Source organism: Clarias gariepinus, chromosome 13 (assembly GCF_024256425.1).
Source record: "Clarias gariepinus isolate MV-2021 ecotype Netherlands chromosome 13, CGAR_prim_01v2, whole genome shotgun sequence".
In the NCBI taxonomy this organism is placed as follows: Eukaryota; Metazoa; Chordata; class Actinopteri; order Siluriformes; family Clariidae; genus Clarias; species Clarias gariepinus.
In genome coordinates, this window is record NC_071112.1 from 30,674,403 (window position 1) to 30,692,603 (window position 18,201).

The 18,201-nt window shown below is 37.7% G+C and overlaps 2 protein-coding genes across 2 annotated transcripts; both read right to left on the reverse strand.

The window, feature by feature from the left end:
• On the reverse strand, positions 1-2,031 carry fabp7a (fatty acid binding protein 7, brain, a). The gene is made up of 4 exons (XM_053510373.1): positions 1,909-2,031; positions 1,531-1,703; positions 1,243-1,344; positions 1-271 (listed from the first exon to the last, which is right to left on the reverse strand). Exons 1-4 carry the CDS (start codon positions 1,979-1,981, stop codon positions 221-223), a joined length of 399 nt encoding a protein of 132 aa, XP_053366348.1. The 5' UTR covers positions 1,982-2,031; the 3' UTR covers positions 1-220.
• A 14,261-nt stretch (positions 2,032-16,292) lies between these two features.
• On the reverse strand, positions 16,293-18,016 carry gja1a (gap junction protein alpha 1a). Its single transcript, XM_053510367.1, has 2 exons — positions 17,859-18,016; positions 16,293-17,632 (listed from the first exon to the last, which is right to left on the reverse strand). Exon 2 carries the CDS (start codon positions 17,523-17,525, stop codon positions 16,449-16,451), a length of 1,077 nt encoding a protein of 358 aa, XP_053366342.1. The 5' UTR covers positions 17,526-17,632; positions 17,859-18,016; the 3' UTR covers positions 16,293-16,448.
• Between the last annotated feature and the right edge of the window lie 185 nt (positions 18,017-18,201).

Sequence of the window (18,201 nt, forward strand, 5' to 3'; positions counted from 1 at the left end):
TTTTGTCCAGCTTGTACTGTATTTGAGTCAACTTTGTACACATTTTGAATGATCAGGACTCTCAGGATCACGCACAAGTTTCATATAAAAATCAGTTTAAAAAAAAAAAGTGCCCCATGACTTAAACTGGGGCAGTCTAGGTTTATACTGAGAAGTAATAATGCTGCTCGGGCATTGTCAAGTTGCCAGGAGGAGACTGAAGCATCCTTGTGTTGGATCGTTATGCCTTTTCGTACGTGCGAACAGCCTGGATACCTTCAAAGGTCAAAGTCTGTGAAGGACAAATGAAAGGTGAGTGATGCTGTTAATAAAGGTCTCGTATGGAGTAAAAACACCAGTCAGGTAAACTGCTTACCTTTATAACGCTCATGACACTAGAAATTTTATACACTTAAGTTATATACAATGTAATAAGGGGGCTGTACACAAAGTAATGCAGAAGTGAACATAACTTTTCCTCTATATAAAGGTACTACTACACATACATAATCTCATAACCTCATAAACCATGTATTTGCACCATTGTTGAACCCAACCCATAAATATTCTTTTTGAAATCCCTTTTGTCCGTCTTTGAAGTTGTTTAAACTTCTTCCGCCATCTGTGCACGTCGCTCTCGTCAATGTTGTCCTCCATATTAACAATCTGAAGCACACTGGAAGACAATCGACTGCGACAATTTTCAAGAGACATCGAGAGCTGGGTTCAACGATGGTGCAAAAGCATGATTTGTGATGAAGAGTATGTTGTGAAGTACCTTTGTATAAAGGGAAGAGTTACGCAACCAAGAAGTGCAATTTAAGCCACTTATTACAGTTAATAAAAAAAAGAGTTATGCTCATTTTTGCATTACTTTCAGGACGGCCCTCGTAACGAATGAAAATCACGTAAAAATAAGAGCAATTATGAATGATGTAGCTGCGGTTGAAGAACTGTCTGTCATGGGACAATATTAGGATTTATATTTAATCATATTTAATTAATTATATATTTTTTTCTTTTTTTCGGCTACACCCTTGATGGAAAAAAAACTTCAACTTTAACTTCTTGCATCTGTATGTGATGCAAATATAGAAACTATAGAAAGAATCTATATATGAACAGTAAGAGCTAAAATATTATATCTGGTTATGCTTGATGATGATATCATACAGTATATCCACATCATATGTATAAATTGTGAAAAATGATTATAAAAGTATACATTTTATTCGTATCAATTAAAGATTTGTTTCCTTTTACCATGATCATTTTGTCATCCTTGATTTCTCTGATGAACTTGGTTTCTTTTCCGTCCCACTTCTGCACATGCACAAGTTTATCTCCGTCCAAGGTTACTGTGGACTGTGAGGACAGATAAACATACAGTGTGATTTATTTGTTACTTGTTACTGAAGTGAGCGAAATGCTGGAAAAGTACAAAGATGATCCTGTTTCTATACATTTATCAATACGTATTACCAATAATATGAATTTCAAGATAAAAGACAGGTAAATAGATCATTTTACAACATTTTACAGTGCACGAACCTTTACGTTGCGGTCATCTGCAGTGCTTTCGTCAAACTCCTCTCCCAGATGGAAGGAGATCTCGGTGTTCTTGAAAGTGCTCAGCGTTTTAATGATGACCTTGTCTCCTTCATGGCTGATGACGATGGTGGGTTTGGTGACATTCCCTACTTGCCTTGTTGCAAAGCCAACACCTGTCAAAAATAAATTAATAAATCCATACAGTTTTATAATGTTATCAATCCATCACGGTCCTGGTTATCCTTTCATCAAAACATCTGCCTAAATTCTTCTACATTTTATACATCAAGAATGAAAAAGTAAAGTAAAAAATATCCAGATTTATTAGGTTTGTTATCTTTTAAAAATATATATTATATCAGAATAATTGTAACTTACCCAGAGCTTTCATGTATTCATCAAAGTTCTGGCTGTCTATGAGTTTCCAGGTGGCACAGAAAGCATCAACCATTTTGAGAGATCGAGAGTCCACCAGCACTCAGATAAATGGCTCAGAGACAGGAGACTGACTTCAAACTGTAAAACTCCAGTGTAATTAATACTACACAGGGGGCAAAGCCACAGCCCTTTGATCCTGATTGGACGGCTTTAGAAATTCCATGAGCAGTGATTGGCTGGGATAAATGGTGAGAACCAGAACTGATGATAATCCAATAATGTGTGTCTCACAACAACCTATTTAACCCACTAAAAAAAAAAAAACTAGATATTAAATATTTGTTGCATGTTAAATAAATTAATAAATAAATACAGAAATAAAAAGAATAGTTTGTTGTGTTTATTGATGTCACTTAAAATTAACATAACATTACATTACAATTGACTCCCTACTCTGTTTAAGTGCACTATGAAATAATTACACTGTGTAGTGAACTAGATTTATATTAAATATGTAAACTACATAGAGTTTTTTGCACATCAGTTGCATATTTTTGGACAACATTCCTTTTTTTTAACTTCCATCTACCCTTATGCTTTTTTTTTTTAAACAAACAGCACAAGAAATAAACTGTATTGGACTAATTGTAAACTTTTTAAAAGTTAGGTGTTAACTTTCCAAATTCTTTCACGTATTAACCTTAAAGTAGCCCCAAATTAATATTCCATCCACTTGCAACAGATATTCCAGAGGAGATTGTCGCCCCCTGTTGGTGGGGAAAATTATTTTCTTATGCAGAGAGCATAAGAAAATAATTATATATATATATATATATATATATATATACGCCCCCTTTCGCCTTCAGAACTGCCTTAATTCTACGTGGCATTGATTCAACAAGGTGCTGAAAGCATTCTTTAGAAATGTTGGATAGCATCTTGCAGTTAATGGAGATTTGTGGGATGCACATCCAGGGCACAAACCCCCTATTTCACCACATCCTAAAGATACTTTATTGGGTTGAGATCTGGTGACTGTGGGGGCCATTTTAGTACAGTGAACTCATTGTCATGTTCAAGAAAACAATTTGAAATGATTCGAGCTTTGTGACATGGTGCATTATCCTGCTGGAAGTAGCCATCAGAGGATGGGCAAATTGTAGCCTCTTTTTCCTATTTGTAGTGGAGATGAGTGGTACCCGCTGAGATGAGTGGTTTTCGCCCACAGGACTGCCGCATACTGGATGTTTTTCCCTTTTCACACCATTCTTTGTAAACCCTAGAAATGGTTGTGTGTGAAAATCCCAGTAACTGAGCAGATTGTGAAATACTCAGACCGGCCCGTCTGGCACCCACAACCATGCCACGCTCAAAATTGCTTAAATCACCTTTCTTTCCCAAAGACATGCAGATTAGGTTTATCCGTGTTCTCAAATTACAACAGTAAGTGGCCTCGACAGATTCTAGTTGAACTACACAGGTTCTTGGATGGATCGCTGGATGGATCATGGTATTGTTTTTTGCAGCAATAATATGACATACAGCAAGGGGAAATACTAAAAAATAGTTACTCTTTTGTTTTTTTGTTTTTTTATATGTTTTATAAATCTTTATTTATAAAATTAGATTTATTATAAAAGTTGATAAGGGAAAATATGTATAAATCTATAAACAGATTTTAATGGTTTTAAATCATAGCAAGGACACTCTGTAAAGTCAATGGGACCATAACTTATTCTTGAGTAGGTCTGCCATGTAAAACCTTTTCAAGCAGTCGCATAAAAAAGAAATGCAGAATGACCTGAAAGCAGCAGAAATGAGAGTTTCACATGAAACAACAAGCCATCATCATTAGTTTCTACACCTTATGCAAAAACTCTTCTGCTAAAAAAAAAAAGGACAGAGAGGAACATCTACTGTAAATTTCAACATGACCCAAAATATACAGGAAAATTAACTCAAGAAGGCACTTCCATGGTCTTAATACCTGGATCTGGATTTTAAAAATGCGGATATATAAGGGGAATTAAAAAAAGTTTTTCAACTTTTTTAACAAAGTACTAATGCTGGTCATTTGTAGCTTTGTAATAATTTTATATTCTGTCTTTCAATTTTGCTTTTTAAACATCATACTGTATGTATTTATGTATATTTATAAATATAAACGAAAAAAGTTTACGTTGTTAAAAGACACTGTGTGTAAATTCAAAATGGACATATACAGTGTAAATTCACTAAAAGTAGATTAAATAACAAACACAAAAGTACTAATTTACTTTTATACTTTACAAAAGAATACATATTTCCCCTCACGTTCTGTTTCCAAATGTTTGAAAAAGTCATTAAAGGAGTTTCTGGGAGGCCAGGGTTTCAAACGTGACGCAGGCAGGTAGATCACGGCGCCAGCATACTGAGAAAACTTTTTACCTTGATCGCATACAGGCACTAGTGAAACACTGGGATAAGTGCATTAGGTTTTTTTACTCTCATAACCTCGTTCTGTTATTCTGCACAAAATATTTAAAGTCCCCCTTTGACTTGAACGACTCTTGAACATATGTTTAAAATGGAAATATTTGCACTTTACTTGGTTTCTGGGTGGAAAAATAGGAAATGTTTATTTACTGTACAGGATATCTACACAAATCAAGAAGATCCTGTATAATAATAATAATAATAATAATAATAATAATAATAGTTATTATTATTATCATTATTATTATTATTAGAATAATAACAAAAGTTATTATTATTATTATTTTTTTATTATTATTATAGCCTGTTTTCTATTTTTCGTCCATGATATATGGTCAACTGTACATAACACCTAAAACCCACTAGATGTCAGGCTTACCTCAGAAGGTTTTTAGGACACCCTGATTTAGATCATTGCAGAATTGGGAAAACATGAGATGGATGGATGGATGGATGGATGGATGCTCAAATAATAAAATCTGACTCTTTAATTTAGTTTTTTTTTTCCTCCTCATATATGGTGTGGAATTCGGTGTGGAACATGCTGTAAGATAAACTAATGAGGATGAACCACATTGAACCCTGAGTCATTGTGTAACAGCGGATGAAACACACTCACACGGCACTACACAAACATGCGGACACTAATTTGATGGAGAAAAACAGAAGGGAAAAGGTAAGGAATTCAGATATGACAAGTTAAGCGTGACCCAGGGGTCGATACTGAACTCTGCTTAATGTTCATTAAAAGTGTCATCATCACTCATTATTTCTCTCTCTCTCTCTCTTTCTCTTACTGTACATATCTGTGCATCATCTCTCTGTCCCCTTCATCATCCAACTCTCTCTGTAATTTCCCTCACTCTTTTACTGATCTATAATATTTATATTAGACCCCATAGTTTATATTTTGGATGACATTTTAAATGTAAGGTCCATTAAATCCCGTCTATTTAATTTAATCTGCCATTTCCTATATGAAAAGAAAGATTTATTAAAATATATACTGTATGCAATCTACGTAAATGTAGACGTGTTTGGCGTCTGATATTTGATTCTTTTCTCCAGTTTGGAATCAGTCCGGCTTCCCAAAGTTGGCCAGAAAGAAATAAACCAAATTCTTGGGTCATAAATGGAATAAAACACTTCAGGATGTGTTTGTACAGACAAAAATAAATCAACTTCTTCTACATATTAAGACATCGCGCCACTTAGTTTTTTTCTGTAGCAGCTGGAGTGTTTAATTCCTCCCTTCTCACAGTCAGCCATAACATTAACACCACAGCCAAGAGAATAACACTGAGTATCAATTATATACCGGGAAACTGGTGACAAGATCATGAGCACCCAAGGCTCATTAGGGTCATATATATACTGTATATATGCTTAGGACCCAAAAGGCCAGCCTGATGCTACAGAAAAGCACAACTGCTGAAAATAAGTAAATGCTGTCTATGATAGAAAGGTATTAGAGCTGTACCGCAGCCCGCCGCTTATGGGGTTCAGCAGGTTGTTGTTGGTCTTTCGGCTGCTCCCAGCAAGGGGTCGCCACAGCGGAACACCCAGTCCGCACTACAACTTGGCACAGGTTTTACGGTGACTGGGACTCGAACCCCGGCCTTCCGCATGGCCGGCGAAACACCTACAACTGAGCCACCAGTGCCCACTTATAGGGGTTCAGCAGGTCCAGAGGTGATTCTTCACATTCCCCAGATCTCAATCCAAACGCACGTCCATGGAGTGTGCTGGAGAAACAAGCCCGACTGATCATAAGTGAAATGTAAATGTTGAGTAAAAGTGATGTTATGAACAGTTATGTGTGGGATTTATTAATCTACTTTTAAATAATCTACTAATGCGCTACGGTCTCAATGTAAACAAATAACAAATTACAGCGCTGAAGTGAATTTTAACATACTGGAGTCGATTTAAGACAAAACTTCCGATCCAATCTATTTTTTGCATTTCCCATCTGTAATTCACTCTCCGATTACCGAACAGGGAGTGTATTCGACTGACAATGAAAGAAGTACAACTTGGTAAAACATAAAAAATTTTATCTCCTCTCTTTATCATTAATTGTAATAAGATGAAAGAATACAGTATACCTGAAGATAAGATAAAAAAATATATAATTTATATTATAATTTAAATTATAAATCTTACTGTGAACTAGGTAACAATATTTATCTCCAAAAATCAATCCAGTGAAAAACCCTCTCTCACTCATCTTCTATACCACTTTATCCTGTATTCAGGGTTCCAGGAGGCTTAGGGCATGAGGTGGGGTACACCCTGGACAGGAGGCCAATCCATCGCAGGGCACACACATACTGTACACACACTCACACACTCATTCACACACTACAGGCAATTTGGGAACACCGATTAGCCTAACCTGCATACCTTTGGACTGTGGGAGGAAACCGGTGTACGCGGAGGAAACCCACCAAGCACGGGGAGACTCCATGCAAACTTCACGCACACAGAGACGGGAATCAAACCTGGCCTGAAATAATAACATCACTGATTACATTAAAGCGCATCAGATTATTTTTAGCTTTAACCTTTTAACTATTTCTACAAACTGTTTTCCTGTGAATGAAGGGTACTCACGCTACTTACACAACGAAGCAAGCAATTGGAATTTTACCTGTAAGCATCACAAGCAGGCTAGTCCTAGAATTAAAGTTATAAATAAATAAATTAATTAGTTAATTAATTGTAAAAAGCTCTAATCATTATTTAAGTACTTAAACAGTTTTGGGCAGCACGGTGGGGTAATCGTTAGCACTGTCGCCTTACACCTTCAGGGACCGGACTCTAATCCTGTCTCTGTGTGTGTGTGTGGAGTTTGCATGTTCTCCCTGTGCTTGGTGGGTTTTCTCCGGGTACTCCGTTTTCCTCCCACAGTCCAAAGATATGCAGGTTAGGCTAATTAAAGTTCCCAAATTGCCCGTAGTGTGTGCCCTGCGATGGATTGGCTCCCTGTCCAGGGTGTACCCTGCCTCATGCCCTAAGCCTCCTGGGATAGGCTCCAGGTCCCCGCAACTCTGAATACACAATAAAGCGGTATAGACGGTAAGTGAGTGAGTAAAACAGTTTTGTATGAACATTTGTCTTCAGGCTGAAAAATGCATTATGAAAAACAAAAAATTTTCATTAACTACATTAATCAAATTGAATCAAGACTCTAGTGGTTGAGTGAGTGAAGTACAACCACTTTTTTTTTTTTTTTTGCATCATTTTAGTTTAATCTGTGGTTTCCCCTCACGAGGCCATTCAGCTACTTACAGTAAAAGCAAAGCTATAATTATATACATGTGAAATTCCACCCATGCTGATTTCATGGTAAAGTTTTTTTTTTTTCCCTTTTCTGTGCTGTAGTGTTTTTACAGTCTTAGTAATGAGTTATCCTTTTCACCTCACTGTCAGTACTGGTGTTATGTACAGCAGATTAGATTGTTTACCTGCATTACATACTGTACATACAGTGGGGCAAAAGAGTATTTAGTCAGCCACCAATCTGTGCAAGTTCTCCCATTTACAATTTTTACAGATCTACAATTTTGTTTCTGGTGTCCCTTGACAGCTCTTTGGTTTTGGCCATAGTGGAGTTTGGAATTAGTGGTTGTGGACAGGTGTCTTTTATACTGATGACAAATGCCATTAATACAGGTAACGAGTGGAGGACAGAGGAACCTCTTAAAGAAGAAGTTACAGGTCTGTGAGAGACAGAAGTCTTGATTGTTTGTAGATGACCAAATAGGTATTTTCCACCATAATTAGTGTCTTTAGTTTTTTGTTTTTTTTTTTAAAGCAATGTTCAGTACTAAAGGTATCAAGCTGCTACTCAGCCGCATAAACCATTTGTAATGAAGCTACAGCTTAAGCAATAATTTGCATTTATGGCATTTGGCAGATACTATTATATAGAGCAACTCGCATTTTAAAAGAATATCACTACATATCTAAGCAGTTGAAAGAGCGAGCCTTGCTCAGGGGCCCAACAAAGGCAACTTGCTGATACTGGGGTTTTGGGACCATCCCACCAGTAGTCTAACACATTAACCCTATTATCCTGCTCCATATTTCACTTTACTCCAAGGTTCACTTTACCCACCCTATAATCCACATCACTGACGTATGTCTTCCATGCTTTCAACCGAGTCATGTGACTTGACCTAAATGCCGGTATGAGTTGTCCCGAGCTGAACCTCAGAACCAAAAAGCCGCAAGGCTGCAGAGTGTGTTTTTGTCAGTGTTGACAGAAGGACTGGAGGAAAAGTTACAACGCAAGCTGCGAGTATTTCAAGTGTTAGAATGACACGACATTTTGGCCAATCGATGTTTATTTTCCTTCCATATAAGAAGTCATACAGCAGCCAAACTACTCCGCAGTTATTTATAGACACATCAATGTGGTCATTAATGTAACCATCATTACATATGGGCCATTTAGCCATGTTTGACATACAGTCCAACCCTCCTTATTTAAGCGCTTGTTCGCTGCTCAATGTAAGCATGCTCACGCAGGAGCAGACCGAGCTGTTTCCAATTAGGCTTCTAGTCAGAATGGTATGTCCGGCTGGCTGTGATTTACACGCTGCCAAAAAGAAAAAGACAAGCAGACTGGCTACGATTAAACAGCAATGTTACAGTTTGGAAATGAGGTTTCTATTAAAATAATCCTGCTTTCTGCGACCGTCCAGTCTCTGCTTATGCAGCTAAAACGGAGACAAAAGCAAAGATTTTCTGACTTTCACTTTAAACCATTAACCCTGCTCTCATCCGTGATCCTTGTGGGAGAACGGAAATTTAATATCAATCACTTGCTCGGCAATGAAACTATTACACACGTGTAGAGGCAAGGAGGCGGCATATGCGTTCATGATTTCTAATTAGTTGTAAATGTTTCAAGCCTCTAATGTCTTTCTGGGTTCGTGCCGTGGTTCTCCTTTACACCATACATGGTAAAGAGCACAGCTGTAACCCTTTCTGCATGTGCTGAGCAGCAATCAGAGGGAATGAAATGCAGCTGAGAGAAAGTGAAGGAAATCAAAACTTGATGCTGATCTCTTCGTATACCCCTCTTTTATGTCTCCTCCGATGTGCTCGCTGGAAACATCTGCATCTGATCCATAGCGCTTTTTTCTTCCCTTCTTAACCCTTGCCGTCCTCTTTCACCCTCCTCCCTGATGATTTTGTTACCTTTTTGTTAGATTAACAAAATCTGCCAACATTTCCTACACTAAACAACCCCTCCAGCCATTCTTAATACATTAAATCTCTTTCTGCAAAACAAATCCTCTTGTCCAGCAATCCTTCTACCTGCATGCTGGGCTTCATCCCACCTATAATGGTCCAGGCCATTTGACGAGACCTTCTAACCTTTCAGTCCATCATAAGAAGCAGGAGTGCTGCTTGTCGACAGGTAGGACAGGCAACAGCGTAGAATCGAATCAACTCCAGAACATCTGGTCATGTACTGACTATCATCAAGACAACAAGACATAGTCCCATCTTTAAGTAGACCACACTGGATACTCCAGTCTAGCACAGTTCACAGAAACTGCCCTTCCTGCTGTTACTGAGAAACCTTATTTTGCTAGATCAGCCAAGTTGTCATTAATCCACAAAAAAAAGAAGAAGAAGAAAAATCTCATGTTTATCCTTAGTAGTCTTGGAATTAGTGGCAAGACATTGGGGGGGTTGTTTCTTGTCTTGAGGATTTTTAACACCAGGTGGTACAGAGGAGATCTACATCCAGACGCTCTACTGTTTCCCACGAGTCTGTGGGAGTCTTCTCCATCCTGCTCTGTCATTTTATTTCTTTTGTCACATCTACATGTCTGGCAGACTCAGCTGCCATCTCAGCTAAAACAAACTTTTAGTACCACTGAGTTGCTGTACACTCTCAATTTCCTTACAACTGGTCAAGATGTTGTAATCCCCTTGAACAGCTTTTAGATCACACCAACTGCATCCGTCACTACGGGCAATCCTGGGGTTAGTGCCGGACAACCAACTATCATCACACCTGCCCACCTACTGTACCTCTCTGGGGCTCCTTCAGGCTTTATCAAGTCAAGATTGGACTGCAGCTACTCAATTCTGGAAGGTTTGCCCTCATATAGTGAATTGTGTACTAGCTAGAACTTCAAAAAGGGAAAGGCAAGTACCTGGAAACCATAGTAATGGCATATGCTGTTGCCAACACCTCCAGCAATCTCCAGTGGGGATATAGCAGCAAAAATGCCTGTGCATAAAAGTCCATCTTACAACACCTGGATGCCATTCCATCCCTGCAATTGGTAAAGATTGCAATTTTAAAACTTCCTTTCAACCTCCCGATGTTCTCCCACACCTCACCACTGGGGTCCTTCTACTGGATTAACTGCCAGCTGCCAGCTTCTAATTCAGTGTTGACTACACCCCATTCTGCACCATGAAACATTCAAAGCCACTAACATGCCTCCAGTGGACACATGATTCAAGGAAGGCATGCGTTAGGAGTCTTCTCCATCCTGCCACCCAGGTTGTAAAAAGCATTTAGCAGATGTTTTGTCATCTTGTCTCATCTGGCTTACCCATGCTAGACCATTTACTGTATACCAGCCACCACTAATTGTTCTAAAAAGCCCCAAGTTCAGCTTTTATACAGTAAATCCCAGAGTCCTTGCTCAAAAGGTTAAAGAGAAGTTTGGTAAAGTTTTATTGTTTGAAATGTTTTTTTTTTTCTTGAAAAAAAGAATGTAGTAGATCAGTTAATTACATGTTGTCTGGCTACCAAGCTAATGCAGCTAATGGCATGATTTCTGTCTTTAGAGTGCCACTGAACATTACACAACGTTTCACTAGTCCCAGTTCTCAAATACACACTTCACACCAGTCATCTCGTGTGTGCAGGGGGTGGGGTTGGGGGTATAGTACTGATTAAAAAAAAAAAAACAGCCTGCAGATTTTAGTTAGCTACATCGATCCAAATTCCTAGTAAATAAGTGAATGTGTTTTTGAGGAGTTTGAAGATTTCTTTATGGCTGTATGAGATTAGAAAGCTTAGAATTACAGTTGCTAGTGATTGAAGTTCAATGTGATTGATTCTGTGGTTGAAATCGAATCTAAAATGAAAGACTTCAGTGTGGATTTTTAAAGAAATCAATTCGGGTTATCTGCACAAATCTCGTTTGAGCTCTGATTCATTCAATGTTACATTCATAAAAAAGGGAGAGAAGGAAACCGAAGGAATCGCTCTGAACTCTGATTCCAAGTCCAGCATTCCATCAAAACACAAATCTTTCCAAAGAAATTTTTTATGTTTGTTTTCTCCCCCTCTAGCCAGTTCTAGCGCAGATCAGATTTCTACTCGAAATTCAACCAAACACCACTAAAGTCACGCAGGAGATTAAAAAGAGCAAATGTCCCACAAACTTTGTTTAATAAAAAGCATCATTGAGAAAGCCAAAAGGAAATGATTATACTTCAGTCAGGCGAGACTGCCTTTCCCAAAAAGTATGCTAAAGTCTTACTAAAAGAAGATTTCAGCGTATTTATACAGCACTGTTGATTTCTCAAACCTGATTAATCAGATACATGGTAATTAGAAGCTTATATTATTATGCATTTCTTAAAATTTCTATAATAACAAAGTAGCAATAAAAGTTATAACCTTTATGAAAGTTTTTATCTCATGGGAAAGTGTTCAAGAGAGGGGGCTTTGTTGTTTTAGGCAATGGACTGTTTAAAAGTGCTTAAATCGAAATGCTAACATAAAGAAACACATTTTCATAGACGTTAAACAACATTAAGAATAACTACAGTATAAACAGACGAAAGGTATAAGACATGTCTCCGTTTAACAAGAAAACATGTAATTCAGTTCAAGTTCCTGTAATATTTATAACATTTTAGGAAAATAATTCCGCTTAATCAAAATATCGGGTTGTTGATTATGTTTCTGCAGCTGCACACCTCAAACGTTTAAACATTACTTGTTATGCATATAAAACAGTGGCAGGCTGTTCATTGGCTTAAATCATTTAAGGACTGACTGGTACAAGCTTAGCGGGCACAACCTTATTCAGGGCTTTTTTAAGAGCTACAGTATAGGCAAAGAAATAATGATCACATTTTTTTTCTGGTTGTTTTTCTGTGTTTCTATGATAATAATAATAATAATAATAATAATGTGCTAATTTTTTTAAGGTTCTACATTTTTGTGATGTCATTCCCATATTCTGGTAGTGGTAAAGTGTACATTGGTACTGATATTTCTGATTTTCGTTATACCTGATATATCTGACAACCCAAATATATACTACACAGTTTGATGCGTAATGCATGCTAGTCCTAGCTAAATTGTTTTGTTCTTAGATAACTTTTGAATTGGCGATGCATTTCGTTGACTGAGATGTTACTGGAACCTTTTTTAAACATGTAGTTTAAATGCCTATTTTTCCCCAAATGGAACAAGCCCCATGTGGCTGACAGAGCTTGGTTCACACATGTTTCTATTTAGCTGCACGGTCTAATAGGAAACTCTGAGTATCTGCCAAACTTTTTGACCTTTCCATTTCATTTTCAGTTCAGATTTAAAAGAGATCCCTTTGTCATTTAAAAAATGTTCACACTAGACAAGAGACATTACCGAACCGCCAAAACAGTCCCATGATACTCACGTTACATGCCACTGGCTCTGAACTGCAGCAAAAGCAGTTGGGTGGACATTTTTATTCATTGGCTTCGAGGAGGAAAATCTGGCCGCCTTCCCTCAGCGGAAAAACATTTAAAATAAAAAAGAACCTTACAGCTATAACGAAAGCTGCTTTGTGTGTAATGGTTGAATAAAGTAAATTTTAGACTTTAGACAGCATAAGGTTTAAATTGTACACATGTATTTACAATATTTGCATGGTTTATATATATATACAAAAAAAATTTTGCACATACTGTGGCACATGTGATTCTTATAAACTAGATTGAAATGCTGGAATAAAGCCGTTTTAAATATTTTACTTTAGCATTTTAATAGTTTCTTGTACTTTAGGAAAGATTTGGAATTTTTTTTTTTTTTATACAATAGTGTCTTTGTTAGCAAACTGATATACTATAAACCCAGTGACTGTGAGCTATTCACTAATATTTAAACTTATTCTGGGAAACTTAGAGCTTATATAAAAATTTCCATTTATTGAAAGTAGTTTAAGTATTCATTATACTGTATTACACCATTTAACCATTTTTATTTCATTTCCATACTTCTTATTTATTGTAAACATTACATTTACATTGTAGTAAACCAATATATAATAAACAATAACAATAACTTCAAAGAACACATCAAAATATCTGAAACACAAAGTGAACTTGTTTCTTTAAATACAGTAAATGAATGGAACTTTGGATTAAAACAAATACTCCATAATTTGTTGAAATTTCACTATATAACTTAAACTAATTAATTGGCTTTTTTAAACGTTTCATCATTTAGTGCATAGTGTGAATTGAGTATTTCTAATTTAATAGAGAACACAGGAACTTGTAGTGATTTACTGTAATAGTTAAAACAGTATTTTTTTTATTACTACATTTTTGTGTAATATTAAAGTTTACTAAAAAAAAAAATGAAATACTTGTGCAGAAATTAACATTAACAATTATTGCTCATACATAGGAGCACTGGTGGCTAAGTGGTAAGTCTTTTGCCTGCCATGCAGAAGGCCTGGGTTTGATATTTAGGCAGTGCCCAAACGCCAGCCACTGGATACAGTGCCAGTCCCAAGCCCGGATAAAATGGGACGGTTGCATCAGGAAGGGCACCCGGTGTAAAACCTGTGCCATCCGGAGTAAAACCACTGGATGGTCCGCTGTGGCGACCCCTTGCTCGGAGCAGCCTGTATTGTTGCTCATACATGTATATAAAGCCTAGAAAGCTTTACATTAAGGTCCAACTGGACTACATTACGCACCCCATTTTGTAATCTTGCCAAATGTTAAACTGTAATATATGCATCAAAAATTAATAAGAAGTCATGTATATTACATTAATTACAATGTTAAGTAACCTTAAATACACCTGCATTTATTATCTGCAAGTTGTTCAAGTAAATTAGCTACAAATAACTATACTGTATGTTACAGCCAAGCTCTGGTTTATAGATGTAAATATTAAATCATACTATTTTTTATTTTACTGCTTTTACTATGATCACATGTGTGTGAAACATTTGACCCTTTAGTTTTATGCACAAGTAATTAAGCACAAAGTGTTACTTTGCTGAAGTATGCATGCAATAATATCCATGAACAGATCTATGAACCTCAGTGTAAAGTGTTCACAAAGAAATATCAAATATAAATATGAAAACATCACTCGCTAACTTTTAATAAAAGATCCATATACGGCACAGGAAAGCATTTTTCAAACAGTACATGTGAAAGCTCCTGCGTAAAAGAAACACAAACTTGGGCAACCTTCCAGTGTTATACAGTTCTCTGCAAATATCTCGACCTCCCTCATTTCTTCATATTTCCCTCCTGAAGAGCCAAACTTTCTTGCATTTTTTTATGTTGAGGACTAGTTCTCCAGGCTTCCCATTTTCTTTTTTGGCAAGTTTATGTTTATCAATTTCAGTCCAGTCGCTGTACCTGAGAAAAAAAGTTTTTTAGTTTGTTAAGCCAAACAGTGACCTATGAATCATTTACGCGTTAAAATCTAACTTAAGGCATGACCCAGTGAGAAATGGTGCAGATGATGACAGATGATCAGGCTGGTGATTAGTACACAGCTGATACTGAATGCTGAGTGGTTGGAACAGAAGAGAGGGGAAATGAGGTCGCTGCTGAGGTTGGAACAAACAAGCTATTTTTAAATTGCATCATTGGGACTTTGCAGCCCGTTACAAGAAAACTATTGTTCCTGGTTCTTCCATTTACTTCAATATGAAGAAAAGAGGGGTGGACTTTTTTTTTCGTACAGGACTGTAGGTTTGACAGTTGAAGTTGCATAGACGTACTTAAGTGCATCATTATTATCATGTAACCTTGCAGAGCATTTAAAGAACCACAATACAAGAGTTGATTACAGATATACAGTGAAGTCTGGTGTCTATATAGATTTTTATAATGAAACTATAAAATGGAGTAACGGATATCAACACAAGACTTCATCGACGAGATGATGAGAATCATGTTGGGAAAATATTACTATTACACACACACACACACACACACACCTACTTAATGGCAGCTCAGATGCTGGATTAATTATTACAGAGATGTTTTAAGTTTCATGACACTTATGTGTCATGCGACACTTGCGTCCTAATAAACACAAAAATAATAATAACTGTACCCAGGAAACATTAAACTTTTGGACAAAATTTTTTTAATTTGACTGATTAGCCTTAATTGCACCACTTATAATGCTGACCGGTGTTTCATACAAACCTTCTCAATCACTAGAGAAATGAAATGAAAAGATATAGTCTGGGCTAGAAAGAAATCCGCCCTAGCTGCACCTCTTACTGCTTTTTACCATCCTGTTTATACTGCTCTTGGCCATAAGTGGTGCTGCTGTGCTCAGTTCTACAAAAAACTAAAAACAAAACAAAACAAAAAAAGACCTCCATATTACGAGTTTGGTTAAGAAATATTCTTATATGAATTAAAAAAGCCTTTGGTTTGGTTTAATACAGTACTTTTTTTTTTTTTTAAAGAAAATCTAGCATTATACAATATGTCGCTCATAGCTTGAAGGAAATGGAATAGGTGTACAAAACAATCAAAGACTAATAAAACACGTTTTGTAGACATGATGGAGGTCAAAGCTATAGTACTTTGCCAACATGTTTAAAAAAAAAAAAAAAAAAATAATAATAATACAGTACGTTTGAACAGAAGTTCCCAAATCTATTCATTTTTTTTTTTTTTTTTTACTTTATAAAGTTCAGAGCTCAACATCCCGTTAAAGCATTGAAGTCAGACTGAGGACTGAGTAGCTCACAGTATTTAAAACATCTCAAAGAGAACATTTAGCATATTTGAATATTCATAGATTAAAAGTCCTAGATGTCCAGGTCATCAGGCCGGGCACGACTGCTAGAGCGACTCTGGGGACGAGGATCGAGCTGCTTAAGAAGCATGAGGTCTTTACCTAAAGGCATTTTCTGTGGGTACACAAACGTCTGAGACGGGCAATAATCTCGCTGGCCGAGCTGATTTTGCTCCGTGCTGTAGTTAGTCCAGTTCTGCTCATTGGCTTGTTTGTCAAAATTATCCGAGGAATTGGATTTATCAGCTGCGTCCAGGTTGTAGCCTAGATTAGACTCGGGAGCGGAGCAGTGGTACCCGTAGCTGGACATGTCTTCTCGAGGACATGGTCTGATCGTGCTCTCCATGACCAGCAGCTTCTCAGCCTCCTTGAAATGATCCTTCATCCTCTTGAAGATGGCATAGAAAAACTCAAAGACGTTAAGGCAAAGCGAGATTAACGACACCACCAGCATGAACATGATGAACACGGTTTTCTCCGTCGGACGAGACAGGAAGCAATCCACTTTATGCGGGCAAGGGAACCTCTCGCACGTGTATACGGCTGATAAATGGAATCCGTAAAGGTACCACTGTATGAGCAGGAACGCCACCTCGAAGACCGATTTCAACACCACGCTTATGATGTAGGTATAAAACAAGGCTCCTCTCATTTTAATCTTTCCAGGTTCCTCCAAACCGTACTTGAACTTCTTGGCCAGGATCTTGTGAAGCCGAGCGTGGACGTTGCTCCCTTCCCTCTCCGCTTTCCGCAGCCTCTCTTCCTTCTTCTTCAGCTTCTCGTCCTTGTGCATGAGGAAGAGCACATGGCCCAGGTAGAGGAGCGTCGGCACCGAGACGAAGATAATCTGCAGGACCCAGAAGCGCACGTGCGAGATAGGGAAGGATTTGTCGTAGCAGACGTTTTCACAGCCCGGCTGCTGAGTGTTGCACTCGAACGCCGACTGCTCGTCGCCCCACGCAGACTCCACGGCCGTTCCCAACACCAGGATACGGAAGATGAAGAGGACGGAGAGCCACAGCTTACCTCCGGCTGTCGAGTACACCTGCACCTTATCAAGGAGCTTTGCCAAGGTGCTCCAGTCACCCATGATTTAAACAAGGGTGCGAGTCTCGCGTCCAAATCAGGACCGCTTCATCAAATTGTCAGTTCTAAATGTTTCTTTTAGAGTTAGAGTTTCCTTTCTTCCTCTTTATCCTGTTAAATAATAAAGTTCTTTTAAAAACAATAGAACATTGAGCCTACAATTTATAACCAAAAAAAATCCAGCAAGTCATCCAAAGTTTCTTTATTCCAGTAGAGTCTAGTAGACGGTTTCAGCCTTAACTAAACCTCAGCACATTCTTTTTAAAACACAGCAGCGTCCTGCATTCATCAGGGATTAAGGAAAAAGCTCTGCCTTTTTAAAGGTTTAGAGTCTTACCTGAGCTTCGTTTCTGCGCCTGTGAAAGGGAAAAAAAAGTCTTCAAATCATGATAAAAACAGAGTCCAGTGGATGAACGTAAAGGAAAGTGTGTTAGAAGAAGGGTTTTGATGGACTGCAGGCCTAAATGTGGCACTTTCCATCCATTCGGAAGATTTGAGGCGCAATGGAAAAAGTTTGTGGTCATCTGACACACACATACGAACGCACACACACGCGCGCACACACACACTCCAGCTCCTTAAACCAAATGCGTAAGTTGTATGTGTGTTCAGATTTTTTTTTTTCTTTTCTTTTTGAGAAAAGTCTGAGAGTGGAGCACCATCTGGAGGATTAAGAGGAG